Consider the following 23,181-nt stretch of genomic DNA (forward strand, 5'->3'; position numbering starts at 1 on the left):
TGCATCGCGTTAATCCCCCTGGTAAATTCGGGAACAACAACATTACCGAGTTTAATAATTTCCTCGTTGATTTTTTTGTTGAGATCGTCGATCGATGGTTTCTGACCCATCGAGATATTTACTTCGTTAATTTTGGCAAGAATACTAGTAATTTCCTCGTTGATTTTTTTTATTTTTTTGTTGAGATCGTCGATTGATGTTTTATCGATTTTCTGACTCATCGAGATATTTACTTCGTTAATTTCGGCAAGAATATTAGTAATTTCCTCGTTGATTTTTTTTATTTTCTCGCTAAGATCGTCATGTGATGCTTGATCTGATACGGAGGAAGTATCACTGGATGTTTTTATATTCTCGTCAAATTTTTTGCTAAATTTATCTAAAACATCGTCAAGTTTTTTAAGGTCGTTATTTAGCCTGTTAAGTCTTTTTGTCATTCTATCCTGAAGATCGTCGTGTAATGCTTTATCGGCCTTCAGGGGTAACTTCGCTATAATATCGGCGATATCAGCAATAGATTTTAATACCATCTCCGATTGGCGAGTAAATTGACTAATGTGATCGCGGTATTCGTCTCGCTTGATTATGTCAGTTATTTTGACGTTGCTAGTTTGTAATCGCCCTTCTGTATTTTGAAATACAGCAACTTCACCAGGATCAACTTCTGACAGCGATAAAAGATTGTTAATATCGCTCTTGGTTGCAAACTTTGATGTATCGATGTCGACTGCATCTTTTTTTTCTTTTCTGAAGAGAGATCTACCGTAAATGTCAACCATGATATTTATCTACGGTATATTCAAATAAAATTTTGCGAAAAGGACGAGATGATTTTGAAATTGCATCAAGGACGTTAATTGTCTCTGGACCGCATATTGGTGGATCTGCTAATGTTTGTGTTGGAAGTGTTGAATACCAAACTGGAAGTTTTAATTTTGACACATATTTGATAAATTCATTCGGCGGTGCTAATCCATATGAGTCAAAATAAATAACTTCGCGAGGATTAATCGCGTAAGCAACCCAGTGAGTGCCAGGGCCGGAATTTTTATCGAGATTTATTATTCCTGTCTCGGTGGGATTTGGTTTATCTGGTAGTTGATCTCGCATAAATACGCCTCTGAAAAATTTTATTTTCTTTTTTTTTGCTTCACTGATTAAATCTAAATTTGAGGCTGGTAGGATCGACTTAGACCGGATCCGTACGGGGGTCGTCTTAGATAAAGGCCGGATCCTTGTTGCGGCTGCATCAATTTTGCTAGAAGAGAGAAGGGGGAGATAAATCCTCCCTTTTTTTTACGATATCCTCTTCCAACAACTTTTCCTGCTATTGCGGAACCTATCCCACCAAGTGCACCTAATCCTAATGCTTTTCCACCTGCTATTAACGCGGGTATAAGCGCAGCCAATGGAAAAATACCACCTACTTTGATCATATCTCTGATTGCTCCTATCGAGAGATTCAAGCGAATACCAGTATTTGCCGATCTGGCTTTGGTGAAATGTCCGTGTTGATTTTTAGTTAACGATAGTTTGTTAGGTCCACCGTGAAGTTGATTACTTTTCAAAGTTAAACTTAAACCTCGTCGCGCTGCTGTTGCTGATTGAAGTTTTTTCACCTGACCGGGGGTCAGAGTTACGCTGACGTGATCGTATGGCATATTAATAATCACTTAATCTAAATTTAGAATTTGTTACATGTTCTCTACGGGTGCATCGATAACTCTCATTCTACCGCTGATGCCTTCCAGGATCATTGTTCTATCGCTGAGAATAACCGCGATTGCTCTTGCATTTCCTCCTCCTGTGTTAATTCTTGCTTTGAAATGAATATCGACGACCGACTGCTTTACCAAATCGAGATGTTCCAAAGAAAAATAATAGATGGGATAGAGAGTGTTAAAATCTAATTGTGATATTTGCAATCCAGTATCAATATTTTGATCGCGGCCCATGAAACTTAACAATCGATGATACGCGCGTGCCGTGGAATTGGTGACATAATCGATGGCTATTTCCTCGGTTGGCTCCTGTTGGCCGTTTATTCTCAATGAAACGTTTGTTGCCTCGAGTCGATCGAATATCATATGGCTATGCAGTTGATCATTTCTATTCATGTTTTGTAGAGCAACAAAGATATGTCTTGGTGCGGAGGAGCCCTGCTGTGACGCAATTCGCCAAGTAAATATTCCGTTAATATTAACATTTTCGATAGAGTCAGTCATCGTTGTCAGCCAAGACATTATGGATTTTCCTCCTTGATTCATAAATGATAATAATTTTTCTTCTATGATCATCGATGGAACTATCGCTGGCATCCACAAGGTAATTCTTTCAAGGACAACTTTGCCGATATCAAGGGGATCTGCACTTGCATCTCGCCAGATGGCTCTGTCATCATTGGCATCTCGAACGAAAGATATCGTATGCTTCGCTCCGTAAATAACTTTTCTGAAATGTCTGCAAAATCCAAAAATATGAGATAACGGAATTGCGCAGGAAAATCTTAAACTCGGACCAACCAACATAAGTTTTCGCGTGGCAAATCCGAGATTGTAATCGTCATTGACGCCAGTTATTAACGCCATCTGAGTGGCTGGATTAACACCACCTGGAGTAGTTGGTATAGCGGTGTTATACCGATTGTGTTCAGCTTCATTAGAATTATCCTTGGCAAACATCATACTAGGACCGGCTGATCTGGTAAAATCATCCGAGTATCTTGCTAGTCCTATGATCGTCGTTGCTATATCAACATTATTCGTGATTGATTCAATCTCTTTTCCATCGATCATGTAAGTGGCATTCTTGAATAATGCCATAATACCATTATTGACAAATCCAACTTTAAAATTTGCTCCAAAGTTAGTATCATTGGTTCTAACAATTTTACCAACAAATTCGATATACGCCTCAGATGGAAGAAAATATCTTGTTGTATCGTGGACTTGAATTTCCTTCCGATTTCTTGAATCGGGCTCAACTACATCGTACGAGAAATATTGAAAATCTCGCACTGATGTATCCCTACCTACTGGTTCATCCATGTCAAATACTTCATTTGACACTTGTGCAAACATTTATTATTAATAATATCGTCTAAAACGAAGACCGCTGCCTGAAATGAAACTTGTATTTGCTAGATTTGTCCTAGCAACATCCTGCGCTAGATTTGTATTAGCAACTTCCTGCGCCAGATTTGTTATAGCAGCTTCCTGTGTTAGATCATTTATTTTTTTATTTGCCGCATCATTTATGGCCTTACTGACTTCAGGTGGCATTTCTCTGGTAATAGGTAATTTGACGGGTTGCTTTTTACGTACTAAACTTAATATTTTATTTTTGATAGCGTTGAAGCCTTTACTAGCCAAATTACCGATACCAGAAACAGCAGTCTCACCTATCTTTCCTATTGCTTTTAATCCTAGTTGTTTTACTATTGGTCCAATTTTAGGTATTACTCGCGTGACAAGACTTCCAATAATATCGCCGAATCCATTACCGTGAATATATTTGTATACTGGTAATCGAGAGTTTACTATGCGGACCTGATTAGGTCTGCGTTGATGTTTGTGAACAATCATATTATTTCAATTGTGTTGATTTAATCGATGAGTTCATCGACAAACTCTTTATAAATGTGAGAATCGATGATACCACCACGGAATAATCGCTGACAAATATCTGATGCTTCGTTGACTATCTCACGGGAATTATTTCCTGCTCGCTTTCCTCCGATTAATATTTCGAGGCGAGATACATCGTTGACAACACTATCGGGACAAACTGAATATCCACTTCCTGTTTTTTTTGTTTCTGGAGATTCCAATGGCGTTACGTAAAATAAATCGTCTGACGGCGTTGAAGATTTCTTCTCCTCTGATGATGATCCCGGCGATGTTCCCGACGACGTCCGTGGTGAATATATTTCTGGTGGAGATGGGGGAGTCCCAGCCGGGTGTCTTTCTAGTTTTTTACCCTCAGGATCGTATAATAAATATTTCTCAGTGGGACCCCTGTAGTTTGAAGCTGTTGGTTCCGGAGGTGGGTCCATATACCAGGGGCGTTCTACGTGAGGATAAAACTTTTCACGTATTTCAGGAAATTCAATAGAGTGGCGAATATCAAAGGAGGATGAATCAGAACTTTCATCTTTAGGTGACGAACTTTTACTTTTAGGTGATGAACTTTTACTTTTAGGTGATGAACTTTTACTTTTAGGTGGCAAACCCTCAGGTGGTTGTCCTGAAGGGGTATGGAAGGAAGGAGGAGGAAACTGGGGGATAAATGTCTCTTTCGCCATTACAGGTGATTGACGAATTTTATACTTCTCATCTATTATTTCTCTTCTTTTGTTACCAACATCCCTTATAAATTTCATAAAACTTTTATCTCCATAAACTACTGGTTTTTTCAAACTACCAAAATACATTACCGCCAGCCATTCAGCATCTTCAGTGATTTTATCAAAAATTTCTCCTTTCAAAAAAAATCTTTTATTATCTTCAGAATCATCCGCAGCCATTCCAACTGTTGAATCATAGTTACTGATTAAATGCGAAATTCCACTCCTCAAATAGTTATCGGCGGATAAATTAGGATCGAATTCATACAAATCAACAGCGGGTGATTTGGATTCATCACTCTGATCTTTTTTCTTTTTCGATTTTCTCTCCTTTTTCTGAGGTGGAGTTCTTTCTTTTGGTCTAGCTCCTAATTCCTCTGGTTGAAATATTGGCTCCTGTGGTTGAATATCTTCCTGTGGTGCTGCTTTTCTTCCTCGTTTTTTAGGTGTTGGTCTAACTTCTAATTCCTCTGGTTGAAATATTGACTCCTGTTGTTGAATATCTTCCTGTGGTGTTTCTTTTCTCCCTCGTTTTTTAGTTTTTTCCTTCTTCTCCTGTTGTTTTCTTTCTTTTTCCTCTTGTTTTCTTTCGTCCGCTACTTGCTTATTAAATCTTTGTGTATCTCTTGCCGCTTCTAAAAATCTTCTGTAACGTGGATCCGTTACTACACTCACATGTGTTTTTCCCGTATAAACTTTATATACCATGCTGTACCAATTATCACGAGTCCCATATCTTTTTTTTCCTATTGGAGTCAAATATTCATTTCGATCGCTAAAATAATTTTCCGCAAAATCACCAATTTGTTCTATAGTATACAATGCCGAGAGAGGTCGCGATATCATATTCCATCCCTCCTCGGTAAAATTTTCTCTTAAATTCTCAATATTAAACTTTCCTTTTATCATTAAAGGTTTTCCTACTCCAGGTTTTTTTCCTCCAGGTTGTCCTCCATCAGCAATTGCAAGTTGTTGCGCCGCTGCTGCTATTGCTAATCGCTCGGGTAATGTTCGTGATTGATCCTCAATACCTTTCAACATAGGAAAGATTCCACGTTTTCTAGCATCTGGATCTTTTTCGTCGCCATATACAACCTGCTCAATTGTTCCGGTCACTGGCTTCAACCATTTTGCCGAAGTTTCTGAAATTCCATGTTGCATATCTTCGTAACCACGAACATTTCTCTTAAATAATTGTTTTGTCGGAATGAACTTCTTTAATGCCGCTAATTGCTCTCGCGCTAATCTAGCAGATTGAGGTTCTCCAACTGTGCTAACTTTTCGACTCATCTTATTTTCAACTATATTGTTTTAATGTGAAATAAAATTAGTATCCGCAGTCGGAATTTGCAATAACAAATAAATTTTACAATACCCCCCCCAAAAAAATTGCTGTTTTTTTTATGCCTGAAAATGCACTTTGGGTTGAAATTTTGCGGATTAATTTGCGTAGGAGGCGTTATTTCTGCTTTCTGAGGCTTCTACGGAGAAATGTTTGGTGGGAGGCTTAAATTTATCTGAGCCACCTGGTCTGTACACCCTCCCTGCTGCTCATAACTAATTCTAATTGTTAACGTTTTCAACGTTTGATGTGTCGCTTTATGTGTTCTTATTAAATTCACGCACATAAAAAAATGGAGAAATCTGAGCATGGAACAGTCATGTGAAACAGAAACTATTAGCGCTAACACATGCGATTTCGTTCATAAATTTGTTTCCGTTTGCTGGTTGTTACCGAAAAATATTGTACTTCACAGTTAACAGTATTCAAACACCGGATATATATATATATATATATATATATATATATATATATATATATATATATATATATATATATATATATATATATATATATATATATATATATAATCATTACTTTGATATGCAGCTATGCAATATTTAAAAGTTTCGTTTCCTGTTTTATTTTAAATAATTCATCTACTTATTAGTGCTTAATATGAACTACATTTTCAAATGAATGTAATTTGTTTTTTTTAATTTGTAATCCAGCAACATCTTTGACAGAAACAGTTTTGTACTTAAATTCTCTTAAATCATTGGTATTGTTACCTCATAAAAGAGATATTAAAAATCGAAAGGGATGTTATATGAGTATTTAAAACCGAATCTATCATGCTGAATATGCATTCGAGATCAAATTATTCAGACCCCCATGCCCAAAAAGCAAATGACAAAAGCAGTCATCGAGAACTACGATTTTTGTTACCATAGGGTGAGATGACAAATTCTGTAGAAATATTTAACTGTAACAAATATCAAAATTTTAACCTAGTTCTTTAAATAGAATATTGTAACCATGAAACAAACAAAAAATATTTTATTATATAAAAGGGGAAGATAATTTTTTCTTAATTTGATTGTCCAAAAATAGATCGAGAAAGGATAAAGTATGTATGTATGTATGTATGTATGTATGTAATTATGTATGTATGTATGTATGTATGTATGTATGTATGTATGTATGTATGTATGTATGTATTTGAGATCTCATTTAAATACTTGTAGCAAAATCACAACGACCAGCTTAAATGTTATAAAGAATGCCGATACCGTCGGGAAACCATTTTATATTACAGGTCACGCTATAAGTAAATGAACTAGTTAATGACACAACTGCTTTCCAAATCTTTATATATAACAAAGAGTGCGTGAAATTACATTTCACCAGATCCATTCCCATTGTTGTTAGTTGAAACATGCTATTTCTAACCCTCTGCACAATTCTACTTGATGACACGTTCAACCGATTTAAAAGAGCCCAAAATGTGATTTATATTTTATCAACAACACTGGGAATGGAAAATGGGATACTTTCATTACAGTGACTGACTCTTGCAATTAAATACTAATGTATGGGTTCATTAAAGTTTTCAACCTTGTAATCAGTAATTTGTTTTTGTACAGATAGCTGGACGGATAACCTCGTCTTGCCACAGATTTCCAACAGTAATAACACAAGACAGACTCTGATAGAATGTTAAGATTTACTGAAATCTCGAGAAAGGATATTCAGTTTTATTTGGTTTCAAAGATTCGGGCTTGAATTCCAATGAAGATAGCAGACGACTATTAGAAATGTGATTGTTCTGAGTCCTGTATTCACGAGTAGAATATGATGTTTTTAAAAAAAACGTGTATAATAATAGTAACTGTATTGTACAATAGTACTTATATAGTGTAATACCAGTGCTCATAAAGTATAATACCAGTGCTCATAAAGTATAATACCAGTGCTCATATAGTATAATACCAATGCTCATAAAGTATAACACCAGTGCTCATATAGTATAATACTAGTGCTTATATAGTATAATACCAGTGCTCATATAGTATAATACCAGTGCTCATATAGTATGTTGTTGTTGTTGTTGTGGGGTTTAACGCCATTTTTCAGCACGATAGGCTATACATGGCGGCCAGTATTAATGGTGGAGGAAGAACCCGGAAAACCCCGGGAAGAACCACCGACCCACGAGAAGCTACTGGCAGGCTTTCTCACATGCCCACATTGGCTGAATCTTAGACTCGAACCGCCGCAGACAGAGGTGAGATGGCAGTGATCCGTAACGAAGAGCGCTTTAGACCACTCGGCCACTCGGGGCCCCCTCATATAGTATAATACCAGTGCTAATATAGTATAATACCAGTGCTCATATAGCATAATACCGTGCTTATATAGTATAATACCAGTGCTAATATAGTATAATACCAGTGCTCATAAAGTATAATACCAGTGCTCATATAGTATAATACCAGTGCTAATATAGTATAATACCAGTGCTAGTATAGTATAATACCAGTGCTAATATAGTATAATACCAGTGCTTATATAGTTTAAAACCTTAATATGAATTAGAGAAAATTTTAATTAAAGGATACTTTAAGCTTTTCGTAAGTGATGGATGGTGGCAAAATGAAATCCCGTTGTATTACAGGGTATAAATATAAGAAATCATGTATGACTTTTAGTTTATCATTTTTCGCAGTCTGCCTAAAAATCGACCAAACAAAGAATTGAAGGGACAATTCGGGTAGAACTTTGGTGTGGTAAATTGAGAGATATGGTTTGGTTCGGTTTGATATTTTACGGCACCGTGACACAAGTAAGTTTTTTAGTGCCGAATCAGTTGGAGTAAAGTCAGTTGACCAAGGACAGGCCACGGTAGGCGACCTGGACTGACCTGATGGTAGGCTGCAAACACGAGTCCCCCACGTTAACTCTAGAGCGTCCATACCTCCTGCCTCCATTTGCCGCATCTTAAGAAAAATGACGAATTTCTCCACAAAGGATTTTAGCGGATTATCGCCCGTGGCTTTGGACGAGGAATTTATATGGGCGACGACGTACTCTTAAAAAATGTGGGACATAGGATCGAACCTGTATAAGCTGAGGAACAAATCATGCATATTGCCGCGGTATTATCCATGCCTCCATTTGAGCAGTCGAATTAAACAGAACCTCTGTTCTGAAATGAACTTTTTAATCCCGAATCTTAGGAAAACGTATTTTGATGTCAGAATTTGAACTTATGCTTATCTTTCATCTATGTGGTACAGTAATATCCTTTCTTTATTTATTTTTTCTTTCTCGTTTTTCTTCCCGTACGTTTAAAATGAGATTTGTTATTTGAGATAAAGATATATATAGTCATTGTAAAATGTAAAGAAGGAAACAGACAAGAGTATTATAGAATAGAAAAGAAAATAATATTGTTTACATTCATATTTTGAAGATGAAATATCTAACAGAACATTTCTTTGCAATTACATATTACAAGAATTTGAGGTATTTACCAAAGTTATATTAATTTAATTTGTAATGACGTTAAGTATCTATGTCTTATTGTCATATATGCATGGAATGCGATTGGAAGCAATGACAAGATTAAAGACGGCATGCAGCTTACTGCAAAGACTGAGATTATGTTTAAAAATAAATTTATGTGTGAATTCTATAAACAATAGCACTAGGTTTCACAATAACCTCGGATCTTTCGTGTTTTTTCGATGGGAAACGTTTCAAAGAATACAAGAAAACTAAAATAATTCATCAGTTTGTTACGATAATAAGAACTGGAATCCAATACTTCCAACAGATATTCCCTGTTAACGTCTAACATTAAAAAACAAGTTCAAAGTATTAATTTTTTTTAAAAGAAGGAAAAAATGGAAATTGTGTGATCGTTTAGATTCGATTTGTGCATTGGAAATTTTTTTATTGTAAAAAGTATTGTGCAAGAAACCAAGCATTGAAATATTGTATGGTATTATTGAAACAATTATATACATCAAAACCAAATCAAACCTTACACTCAAATCCAACAAAAAGCATTATCTACAATTGCTGCAGGTGTAGTGTGAATTCAATAATATAGGTAGGTAGGGTGTGTGTGTGTGTGTGTGTGTGTGTGTGTGTGATTTGGATTTTTAACGTAGCTTTAACAATATTTCAGTCATGTAGTGTGGCAGTTTATAGTGACGTCTAACACTGGGGCATCATGCCACAGACATATAACATGATGTCCCACCCAGTCACATTATCCTGACACCAGGCCGACCAGTCGTAACACTAACCTCTTAATGCTGCGCACTTAGGGTGGTTGCTGTTAGTACCATTTTTTAAGTATTTGGTATAACTCGGCCGGGGTTTGAACCCGCGACCTTCCGCATCTGAGGCAGACGTATTAACTATATGGCCATTAAAGCGGTGGGTAGGGAGTAAAGACTATTTTTTTGTCAGAGTGGTCCGTTTAAAAAAAAATGATTAACAGTAACTTGTTATTATTTATTCCACCTGAAAAGAATACTTGAATTAATTACTGATGCTTGTCTTTGTTATTTGCAATTAGTGCGCAGTCATGTTGAGACATTTGCACGAATTTTTCGCGACATAACACGTATTGACGAAATACATGGCTTCACGAATCATCCTTGTATGAGACATAAATAATATCAACCTTTTATTTTTAATTTAGTACTAATATGCGTGATCATGTAAAGACTGACATTTTAAGTAAATTACCTATGCCAAGCGCGTCGCGTCTTTGAGCTGGAAACAAAATTTGACTATATTTGATATTCAAATACATGTATTGTGTCTATGTGATGACCTGGATTCCGTAACCGGCAATGATCATACAAAATTTGTCAAACATTTGACTTAGAGAATTCAAGGTCTTTTAAAGTCGACCTTCGTACCCGATGTATATAATGGCATGACTACTTTAATTACTCGTTTCGCCATGTCAATCAGTCTTTCTTATCTCTTTACCTATCACCACCAGCTGTCGTCTCGCTTGAGTGATTGTGGAGTATTATGTAATACAAGTAAACCACGTTGGAGCAATAGCTGGCAAGGTCTTCCAAAGTAACTTAAAAATGGAGAGATTATGTAGTAACTTTGAATTTGAATCACTCTGGCGTTGCTGATTAGATTTGCCTAAAGCTTATCTTAACTGCTCGATGTTTGCAATAGTGAAATACAGCAAATATATTTTTATTAGTATTAATGACTATAAATATGTAAATTAAACAGTCCACTCTTATTGAACATCTCTCTCTCTCTCTCTCTCTCTCTCTCTCTCTCTGTACGCGTGTTTTTGAACGTATAAGAATCCATAATCGGGGTTTGTTGTGTGAGTCCGTATACTCCTTTCGTTTTTAATTTGTCATCTTGCATGCAGATAAAGGAACGGGTTTCATTGAAGTCACACACTCTCTGATTTAGACAGCATAACAATTTTTCTCTGACCTGCTTTCTGTGAATCAAATCTTAACTCTCTTTGATCGGTATATTTATAATAAAACCAGACAAAATAGGATGACTGGTTTTAATATTCATTAAAATCAACAATAAATTGGGTCTGATTATTTTACGAATCCATGCCATCTCCATTTACTTAAACTCTAAAATCCCATTTCTTAAACAACAAAACATATTTTATAGAAGAACGTTTCGAATGTTGCTACTTACTCGGGTTAACTGACATTTCTAGGTACGATATTATTCTAACATTGCCTTAAAATTTGATGAGGTCAGAAAAGAAAACAATATATTTTAGCCAGTGGTCAGGTTTAGGACATTTAAAGCTGTCGTTAACAGACGCTTCAGTAAATTACAAAGGTCATATCTCAGTATGATGTATCGATGTATATAATATGTATAATATAATAGTATACTCCCAGCATACTCCACGTTCGTTCTGCATACTTTCAGCACACTGCACGAGAGCTACGTGTACTTTTAACATGCTCCACGAAAGCTCCGAATCTCCATTCCAGTGTCATCCAAATTTACAACAGAGATCTATGTCGATATATATATATATATATATATATATATATATATATATATATATATATATATATATATATATATATATATATATATATATATATATATATATATAATCTATGGCATTAATGACAAAGATATTATTTTTGAAAATTTGGCTGGCGTTAATAACAAAGATGTTAATTTTGAAAATTTGGCATCAGTTATTCTTCAGTGTTAGCGTATAGAATTATGTTTCCTCAACAAAGAAAACTCGAGCAATTTATTTCTTGTACCAGCAGTATTTGCGGCAATAACAAGAGTTTTGAAGTTCTGCCCAACTTTTTTTGTTGTCTGACAATGAATTTGTATGTCCTTTGTAAATTTTTGTTCATTTTAATAGAATAGGTTTCGTTTGTAATGAAATATTTGGTATTACGAAGCACATCGCACATATCTTTCGGTGACTAATATAATATTTGCTCCAGATGTAGCGAAATTCGAATACAACGATGCGATTTAGGCTTCGTTAGTTACGTACCCACGTTATTGCATTTCGACAGGGTTAATCGTAGACGTTTCGATATGTCAACTTTAGAAAACTACGAGAGAAAGCATATTTAATTGGTTTAATGTTAATCTGTTGTTGGATGTAGTTCATGGTATATACGGGAGATAGCGGCTTTAAAAGCAAAATCCGAGAGGTTATGACACACAATAAATGTTTATCAGAAATATGTATCCCGCCTCTGACACCAAACGTCGTGACTACCTCATCCCAACAGGCAATTTAAATTTGTCATAGTCTTACATGCAGGCAGATGCTGACTTTTCATGATGAGTAAATAAAGGGTAATAAAATAAGGAATGAAAATATGTAAAAACTATTTAAATCAAATAGAATACTTTTGCTATCGTAAATTTTGCATCTTATGGATAAGTACAAAATGAAAAAGATAAGATATGTATATATAAACGAAAGCGAGTAAATAGGTGGAAAAGAGATGGGTTTATATCAATAACTTATTGCTACTACTACTACTACTACTACTACTCTCTCTCTCTCTCTCTCTCTCTCTCTCTCTCTCTCTCTCTCTCTCTCTCTCTCTCTCTCTCTCTTAGTTTGGAACTAGCTTCAATAGATGCTTCAAGACTTTGCTAAAATTTGAAACAGTATGATTTCGATTATCAGTTTCATTTATAGTTACGTATCTTACATTAAATGCTTGGATTCAGTGTTTCAACATTGGCATTCGTTTACCTAACTGCTGTACACCAAGACAAACTTACATCGTCTAATATATCATGAAAATATGTTTGGTTGTACAAATTTATGAAATCCTTGAACACCTTTATATCTCTTTGCTGAAACATTCTTTCTTTGTATGCATTATGGCAGATTCACATTCTGTAAAATAGATATAGAGCTCGAACGTTAACATATTGTAATATGTAATTTGCATACAAACTGTTTGGGCTTTTCGAAAGTTGTTAATCATTGTTGGGCTTATTGTTCACTAGGATTCTGAAATATGTAAGAAATCACATATGGAAGTATGACAGAAATCATGCTTAGCAGTATGAAAGAAATCACACTTGGCAGTATGAAAGAAATCACACTTGGCAGTATGAAACAAATCACACTGGGCAGTATGAAAACAATTATACTCGGCCGAATCATACTTGCAAGAATAAAAGAAATCACATTTATGTGTGAAAGAAATCACACTTGGCAGTATGAAATAAAGCAAAATGTTACGGTTGATTGAGCTGCCATATCACTCTACTTTCGTATTTCTACGAACGATTGAAACAAAAATGGTCGAGAAATGATCATGAAAACTGACAGTGGGCAACCAATTAATTTATACGTAACTTCGGAATATATATACCACATAGCTTTTAAAGTGTTGATAGAAAGCAAATTGATATATCAATACTAATGGAATATCAAATTGTGATCCATCCATGACGCAATAATACGAATATATAAACATCTTTTTCAACTGCAGACCTATATATATATATGATGAATTTCCACTCAATAATCATTAATGACGTATGAAAATAACGATAAAAAATATTAATAGTTACCGTTCTCTAAATGAATTTAGCATGGTACACAATTTCATCGCAATCCTTTCTTTTTTCCGTTCCCCACTCCCCTCTCATGCATAAGGGACAAAATAAGCAAAAATATGGAGAGAGAGAGAGAGAGAGAGAGAGAGAGAGAAACAATTTGGGCTGGACGAAAACCTTAAAACTGAACTTGCACCAGGTAACCTAAACAAATTAGGTTCTTTGTAACGGTATGTTTTTGCACTTTCAATGGGATCTATCTACAGTGTTCATAAGATCAATGATACATAGCTGCAATAGCCTATACTTTAAATTTGTCGTTACGAGGCACACATACTGTAACGTATTTAATGCTTTGTTGTTATTTCTTAATCCTACTATAATGTTCTAAAAATCAATTATTATTAACTAAATATGAAACTGTTCTCTCTCTCTCTCTCTCTCTCTCTCTGTTGACCATCATAGCTAGATACGGGCGAAAATCCATGAAAATACAAGCGTTAATGATTTTCTCTTGTGTCATAAGACAATGTCTCTGAACTATGAATAATTGTAAAATTAAGCCAAACCGTCCAAAGGAAAAGTGTGTGTGTGTGTGCGCGTGCGCGCGCGTGTGTGTGTGTGTGTGAGAGAGAGAGAGAGAAAAAGAGAGGGCTATTATATATCAATAAATATTTTTATATACATCTCGTGGTATGTCATTGATATAGCATGTGTATATATATATGATTCTCTCTTTTATAAACCTATCTCGCCTAAAATACCCATTTCTCATTTTGCCACAACCGAACAAGCAACAGCGCAGCTAAATCATGGAACGTCTGCTTGCTAACCAAACAACTAACAAATGTAGTTAATTTATCTTTGAGCCCAGGAAGAGATGACGTTAGATAATTTGAAAGTGCCAGTATCCTTTTGCTTTCCTATACTTCTTTTCCACTTTTGGTTCAACCGAGGTGTGCAAATATGTCATTTTTAGCCTGGTGTACCTGAATCAGACATATATGAAGAATACAAGAGAACGCATTATAATTGCATTTTCTTCAATCGCATACTGAATTTAAAGTTCATACTGAATTTACACGTCATACTGAATTTAACAGTTAAATGTCATACTGAATTTAAACGTCATACTGAATTTAAATGTCATACTGAATTAAACGTCATGCTGAATGTATACGTCATACTGAATTTAAACGTCATATTGAATTATCTACATAGCACTGCGACATCGATTCTTTTACCATCGATTTCATCGCTGCCTTGCGCCAGTCAGGAGTCGTTATTATTTTATCTGACGACGCAGTTTGTCAGAATTCCAAATAATTCGTGCATCTTCAGTCAAAAATAAAATCCTGAAAGAATGGTGATTTATGAAGCATCCTGTCCTGTGGAAAATGTTGATACCTTTATTTTTTCACTGATTTTGTTTCAATATAATTTATGCTGGGTAATGCATTTCAACAAAGTACTTTAGATAGGGTCCGAGTCAATCGAATCTTTCACCTTCCAAAAACGGGCTTGTACCAGTGTGTCAATATTGCTGATTCTTTTCACAAAGGCTCAAAAGTATCCTGCAAAATTTCTCATGACTGGATGAATATTTTTTAAAATAAAGTTTCTGAATATTTGGTGAGGGTTAACTTTCATCGTTGTTTGTGTATGTTCATGTTTTATTTCTCGAGACCTTTAATATTTGAATTTAGATTATTCAAGGACCTTTCTACAGACAGGTCATGTAATTAAAAGCTATTTTAAACAAATCTGGCTGAATATTCTTTACACTGGAACAGACAAAATTAAATTTGCCCTAATAAAATAAATAATTAAGTCCGTAATATGCTAAATCTGCATTTGATTACAGCTGAAATGTGGAGAAACAGACTGAAGAGAATTAAATATCGTTTGCCCTTCATTATCGGATTTGCAGCTAATTTTCACCTTCTTATCGGCATCTGATAAAATATCCGCGTCCTTTGTTCAGTACAAGTCATTTCCACAGCAAGGGGCGTGGTCGCCCTTTTCTGTGGGTGTAGTCAACCCCTGTGCAATGAGCGCATTTTTGCCACCTCACCTGCGCTATAGTACTGCTAAACGCACCTTGCTCTATAATTACTGTTCATTAAGATCCAGTTTGGCATAGTGATAGAAATTTATCAGAAACCTAATTGAAAAGACAGTGTTTGGGAACTACTAAATCTTCGAATATAGAATTCAGCACCGAGAGATTCGATGCCATTGTATCCATTTCAGCAAATTATTTAATGAACTCAGAGAACGTTCGTCCTGACCCTCATTGTACTTTGGTCATATGATCCATTTTACTTGCAGCTACGTATATCTGTGATAGAAAAAAAAAACTATTTTACTTTATCGTCGCTATATTACATTCTTATAACATTACTTTTAATCGGCTTCATGTAGTCGTTATCATGCTGACGTACAATTCAACGCTCATACATACGTACATCTTCCTTATTTTCTTCTTTTTCTTCTTCCTCCACCTTCTCATTATTATCATAGTTTTCTTTTTTCTTGTACTTAATCATCTTTATCATAATTATCATATTCTTCTTTGACATCGTTATTGTCATAATCATCTTCATCATTATTATTATCACAATCTTTTTTGTCCGTTACCACCATCTTTATTTCGACGTTGGAACTTTTTTTTTAAATTTAGGTGTGAAACACACGCACGAATAGTTGAATTTTTAATATATATATATATATATATATATATATATATATATATATATATATATATATATATATATATATATATATATATATATATATATAATAAGTTCTTACAATTTGTTGTTTTCATAAATTCATAAGATTGGTTACAAATCTGTGTATCTTTCCGGTGATCATGTGCAGTAGAAGAAAAACAAGACAGAAAAAAAAGCGTCAAAAGCCTCATATCTGAATGAAGTTGTGATAAAAATAGAAAGATAATTTACAGTGTAACAAAATGGAGCGGAAAATTAATAATAATCGAATATGAACATAAGAAAGAAGTGTTTGATCTAGCAGGAAATGTACTATAATAAACAAGGTAAATAATATGATCGGAGGTGGTGTAATGCAAGGTAATTGAATTAATTTAGTTCCACCAAGAAACATTCCAAAATGTTACCGTAATGGAACATTTGGCACAATAGTCTTCTCACTTGTTACCAAGGGGATGCGGCCAATGCAAAATATAAGACCCTTCTTTCACATGGTTACCATATTGAACGAATGGCATACTTGAAAATTTACACCAAGAGGTTTAGGAGGATGTATGTTTAGTAGAACAGATTGTAATGTATTAAAATATTTGTAAAAAGCGTGGGATTGTAGCATTCCACTAACTGTGCGGTCTTGCCCAATTGGAATAATTTCCATGTGTGATCTTGCCTGAACTGTGTACTTTCACTGCGCGTTCTTCCCTGAACTGAAATTTCATTTTGCGGTCTTGCCTGAACTGAGCAATTTCACATTGCGATTTTGCTTGAACTGCCTAATTTCACCTTGTGGTGTTGCCTGAATAATTGCACCATGCGGTCGTGCGCGATTAGGTATTGCACTTTTAGGTCTTCTCTGAACTGAGTAATTTCACCATGCGGTCTTGCCTGAACAGAGCAATTTCACCGTGCACTCTTGCCCGATTTGGGTAATTTCACAGTGCGGCCTTGCCTGAACTGAGTCATTTCACCGTGAGGTCTTGCCCGATTAGAGTAATTTCACCGCGTGGTCTTGCCAGAATTGAGTACTTCTGCTGTGTGGACTTGCCTGAACAGAGAAATATCACTGTGCGTCCTTGCCTGAATTGAGCACAGGGCATTCCTATTCATTCCATTTCATCAAGTATCAATACTACTACTATTACTATTAGTGCTACTGTGTTATAGCACATTATGTCTGATATGTATGTTATATTACATTATGTCTGATATGTTTGTTATAGCACATTATGTCTTACATGTATGTTATAGCACATTATGTCTGATATGTATGTTATAGCACATTATGTCTGATATGTATGTTATAGCATATTATGTCTGATATGTATGTTATAGCACATTATATCCAATATATATATATTATAGCACATTATATCTGATATGTAAGTTACAGGATATTATATCTACTATATATGGTTTAGTCGCTAGTTTCAGGAGAAAATGGGGTAAAATAAATACTTAAGCCATGAGAAAGACGTTTTTGCCGTATAATATTGTTTATCCTCACTTTTCAACAATATTCCATTTCGGCAACTATCAATACTGGTTTTTCTACTTCTAATACTGGCAGCAACACCAGTGATAGTAGTAGTAGCAGTAGTAGTAGTAGTAGCAATGATGGTGGTAGAGTAGTGGAACTTGTAGTAAGCATCCTCAGCATCATTTTGTTATAAATATAAACTATATTTACAGTGTATTTCTCTACTACTACTACTACAAACTACTACTAATAATAATAATAATAATAGAGACTGTTGTATGAATCTCTAGTATTCTGAAGTATAAGGGTTTTTTAATTCTTCAAGAGCTGTGACTTGTTTTTTTTAACCAGTGATTTGCTCCTCCTGTGTGTAGATGTATTTTTTTTTACATTGAGATTTCTTATATGTTTTAAAGTCGAAATTGAGTGATCCGTTTTAAATTGCTGAATGGATATCATACGTTTTTAATTGTGTCATTAAACCCTTTCAGGATATTGATTTTGTGCTCTAAGCTACTTATGTTACTGTATCAGAAATACGTAATGATTAAGCTACAATATCGGACGGAAATTCAGACTTTGAAAGAGTGTCATTTCAGCCCTGGGAGAGAAAATTTCAGTCCTAGATTTAAAATTTACAGCTTCGAAGAGTAGACGTGTGTCAGTCTGAAAAAAACGATTATCACTGTAATATATTTCACTCCAGACATTATAGCTGTTATTGTTATCAAAATTTCGCCGTAGGAACAGATCAAATACAGATAAAATGGGATCAGACACTGTCAATCGCCTGAATGTATTAATACATTTCAATGACTATTGTGTATTGTCGGTCAGTGGAAGATTATGGAAACTCGAGATCCGTAAGAGGAACAAAGTAATACTGACTAAGGCAATGACTATTATGTCTGAGTTCAAGAAAAACACATGCGTGTGATAAATATTGTCCACTTTCCCAGAATCGTATGCTGGTAATTTATATTTGTCTTTACATCATGGTATTTTGAAGCGATATTTTATTCGATTGCCTCTCATTTGATTACGTTTAAATTTTGCTCTTGTCCCTTAAGGATTTACATGGGCAAATCAGAACGTATCATTTGCTCATATAATGGTTTTAAAAGTCTTACAAAAACGCACTTCTTTAAAATTTTCCCATCATTATTCAGATGGAGGGGGGACAACATTGAGTACTTCACTAAAAACTTGAGCTGGCACACCTGCCAAGAACAAATCTTAAACCGCATTTAACATAAGATTATCTGTACAGGAAACAAGACAACAATAGTACATTGCGTCACCAAAAAAAATCGGCCCCTAATAAACACTCAGAATTGATAAACAATTTAGGATGGTTTTCAACATCATATATGAGAACGTCGATTTGGAGCGTGATAAAAGCCGATATGTACGTACCTATATCTAAGATCTAGGCAATTTTTAGATGAGACGGGTGAGTATTCCCCAACCCTCACGGTAATATATTGTTGACAGATGATTCTGTCATCCGACGAACCTTTGATACAGGGCCGAAAGGGTCATTAAACCACAATTACCATTTTATTTTATTGTTGCTTTAGGATTTTAAGGGAATGCCATTTAAGAGATTCCTGAACTTAAATAATGCAAATATTTCCTACTCCCAGGGCAATAAAGGTTGACATGTATCTTATGGTTAGTGTCATTAAGTCACCTCTCGAAAGAGTCATTAAGGTTGCTGACAAAGATCAGTCCTAGGATAGCAGCAAATATGACCATGCTGGCAGAGTCGTTACAGCACTCTGTCTGACCATACTGACAGATTCAGTACACCACGCTGTATAAATTACGACAGATTCATTACACCAGTGTGTCTGAACATACTGACAAACTCATTATAGCACTGTGTCTGACCATACTGATAGATTCATTACAGCACTATGTCTTAACTAGGACAGATCCATTATACCAATGTGTCTGACCATACTGAAAAATTAATTGCAGCACTGTCTGGCCATACTGACAGATTCATTACAGCACTGTGTCTGATCATAATGTCAAATACATTACAGCACTGTGCCTTTCCATACTGACATATTCATTACAGCACTTTTCTGACCATACTGACAAATTCATTACATCACTCTGTCTGACCATACTGATAAATTGATTACAGCACTCTGTCTGGCTATACTGACAGTTTAATATCAGCACTGTGTCCTTCCATGCTGGCAAATGTATTACAGCACTGTGTCTGACGATACTGACATATTCATTGCATCACTCAGTCTGACCATACTGAAAAATTGATTACAGCACTCTGACCATACTGACAGTCATTACAGAACTCTGTCTGACCATGCTGATAGAAACATTACATCACTGTGTCTGACTATACTGACAGATTAATTGCAGCACTATGTCTAAACTAGGACAGGTTCATTACAGCACCGAGTCGGACCATACTGACACATTTATTACAGCATTGTATCTGACCATACTGTCAAATTCATTGCAGGATTGTGTCTGACCATACTGTCAAATTCATTACAGCACTGTGTCATTCCATACTTACAGATTCATTACAGCACTCTGCCTAAACTACGACAGATTCATGACAGCACTATGCCTGACCATACTGACAGATTCATTCTAACACTCGCTATGCCTGACCATACTGATAAATACATTGCTGTTAGAGGACTATGTCGAAGCGACAGGACCTATTTTAATTGTTCACAAAATATCAAGAACGTTAGACGTTGATGATTGCTGATTTTCACTTAGGAAATTTTCTATTGATAGGTTAGCTAGTTTTACTTCGTTATCAGATAATACAAAATTTCAACTTTATTTCTGCACAATATTCACAATGGCAAGACCTCTAGACTTTTGAAAACTTGCTTTCACTGTTTTGATCGAGAATTTAGCGCCACCACGAGCAATTCGTCTTTAATTTTTCCTTTTGTGTGTGTGATTTTTATTTTTTGTATCTAAAATGAGCTCCTATCCAGATACCTATGCCAGCATGTACGCGCCATTTGTGTTTGAAACCACCTGTGCGATGCGCCTTAGAATTCGACTCTTACGTTGTCTCTTTGAATTTTTTTCATGAAACTCGTGCTTTCATTGGTTCACTTTGGGAAAGCCTTCTTACTGAAAGAAGGATAGAAATGAAATTATACAGCGATATTTTTCGGAAATACTAATATTTTATGGCAATACGGCATATCGTTTTGTCTACGATATACGATATATTGTATTGCCCACCGATTAACGTTATGTGCACGACTTACACAGAGCTTGAAACAATTATGTGGCTTTGTGAACTCTTTGTCACTTGTGATTGAAGTTATTCGATTCACTGAATGAATCTTGTATTTTTCGATTGTGTATCATTTTCTTTTATTAGGTTCTGTTATATTATGATTAGATTTGAGAACGAAATACAATAAAGTCAAAAGTTGGAGAGCAATTTTTAATAGATTTATGACTTGCGATACCAAAGTCAGGTTCGTCATATGTGGGTCAAACAGATATGAACATAAAATTGAATCGCGATCTCTTATATCTTTACTTCATTGTCGCGATACGTATTTTATAGTGACCGCTTTATCGCAATTCGTTTCATATCGCGACATCAGAAACGTTACACAACCCTGTACGAAGGTCAGAATCTTTCATCCATCTTCGCTCATTTCAACTCTTCTCTTTCTTCCTGCCTGAACACGATATTTTAAGCTTGCAAGGCCCTTTAACATTGATCCAATCATGTTTGTTAGCTGTATTATGCATGATGAAGAGATTACCTAGTTATTGAATTGTTATTATTATTATTATTACAGGCTCTTTTGCCACTTGCAAAGAGGAAGGTTCGCCCGTTGAAGTTCCATTAATAACGGACAACCCCTGTTTCTCCTGCGTCTGTAAGGTAAGAATGAGCCAGGATCCTGATGTCATACATTACGTCGTAACGGAAATAAAAAGTATATCAGCACGTGTAAGTTGAAACGTAATAGGCGTCATGTCTTAGCTACGTTTGGTCGCAACAACTGTAAACCGTGTTACTTCAATTCATTGATGTTCTCGAGTACCTTAAAAAAAAAAGGCACGTAATGTAGTCAGTGGAATAATTGTGTGTGTTGGTGAGTTTCGTGTATTTTTGTTTAAAACATTTTAACAGGTGCGAGACAGTATTATCATATGACGAAAATACCTGTTTGATTTAATAAAATTGCATTAAAGCTCAGGGAACCGACTTTGAAGTACAGTAGGAAACCACCAATATTATACCTAAACTGGATGGTTCTCGTTCTTTTCCATTGAATACTGGGGAAAAAAGAAGGGAAACCACTCTCTGAAGTAAATGATGTCCAGCTTAGACTAAGTCCGTGGTTATTTTACGTCATGCATTCATTGATGTCACAATAACTAGATGTAGTGTCATCACTAACAGCGATGTCAGCAATATGTTTAAGCTACTTAAACCTAATATTTTTTTTAAAAATTGTTTCATTATAAAAGGTGTAGTAAAAACATCAAAAACTGAAATAGAGTAGAAGGTTCGTCCGCCAGAAGCGTACCAATTTATAAAGCATCAATACGATAATCTCCAGGAATAGATGGATCACTGGTGGTGTATATTTAGATACTCAGCTGCTAATTTGACTCTTGCACGCACGCACGCACGCACGCTGCTAATATGACTCCTGAAGAACGTTCTGTCACTTATGTACAAACAATACAAACGTTGAAACGAAACAATAAGTACAAGTGCAAGAGAGAGAGAGAGAGAGAGAAAGAGAGAGAAAACGAGAGAGATGGAGCATTAACATCATCATATTGTGACTGCATCCCTGTCTCCTTTAATTTTTTTGGTCAGTTATATATTATAGACTGGTTCTACAGCTTTGTTTTAGACTTTTAATTCAGAGATTCTATCTTTCTCAAGTAAAATCGCGATCACGGGGGGGGGGGGGGGACGAATGCAGAATTTGTTTCTTTCTAAAATGGCTCGACTTGAAGAAGGAATATTTCTTTTCGCTTCAGCCCTCAAACGGTCAACTTTCCGTGCTATTTTAGAAGGAAAAAAAAATGAACGCGTACTTTTGAAATGGAGAAGTGGAGGTTCGACTTATTCGCATCCTGAATCCGCTACTGATATTTCTTTTGCTTCAAACTGTGTGCAGGTTTTAATATATATATATATATATATATATATATATATATATATATATATATATATATATATATATATATATATATATAT

General features: G+C 35.3%; 1 protein-coding gene across 1 annotated transcript in view; it reads left to right on the plus strand.

Moving 5' to 3' along the window:
- LOC149790137 (BMP-binding endothelial regulator protein-like) overlaps positions 1–23,181 on the plus strand; it is a 92,224-nt gene that overhangs the window by 18,055 nt on the left and 50,988 nt on the right. Inside the window, exon 3 of the mRNA XM_089972118.1 lies at positions 21,758–21,843. Coding sequence (XP_089828244.1) covers positions 21,758–21,843 — 86 coding nt within the window. The remainder of the gene's footprint in view (positions 1–21,757; positions 21,844–23,181) is intronic.

Source organism: Sinohyriopsis cumingii, chromosome 10, assembly GCF_028554795.1.
Source record: "Sinohyriopsis cumingii isolate HCF-2022 chromosome 10, ASM2855479v2, whole genome shotgun sequence".
NCBI classification, from domain to species: Eukaryota; Metazoa; Mollusca; class Bivalvia; order Unionida; family Unionidae; genus Sinohyriopsis; species Sinohyriopsis cumingii.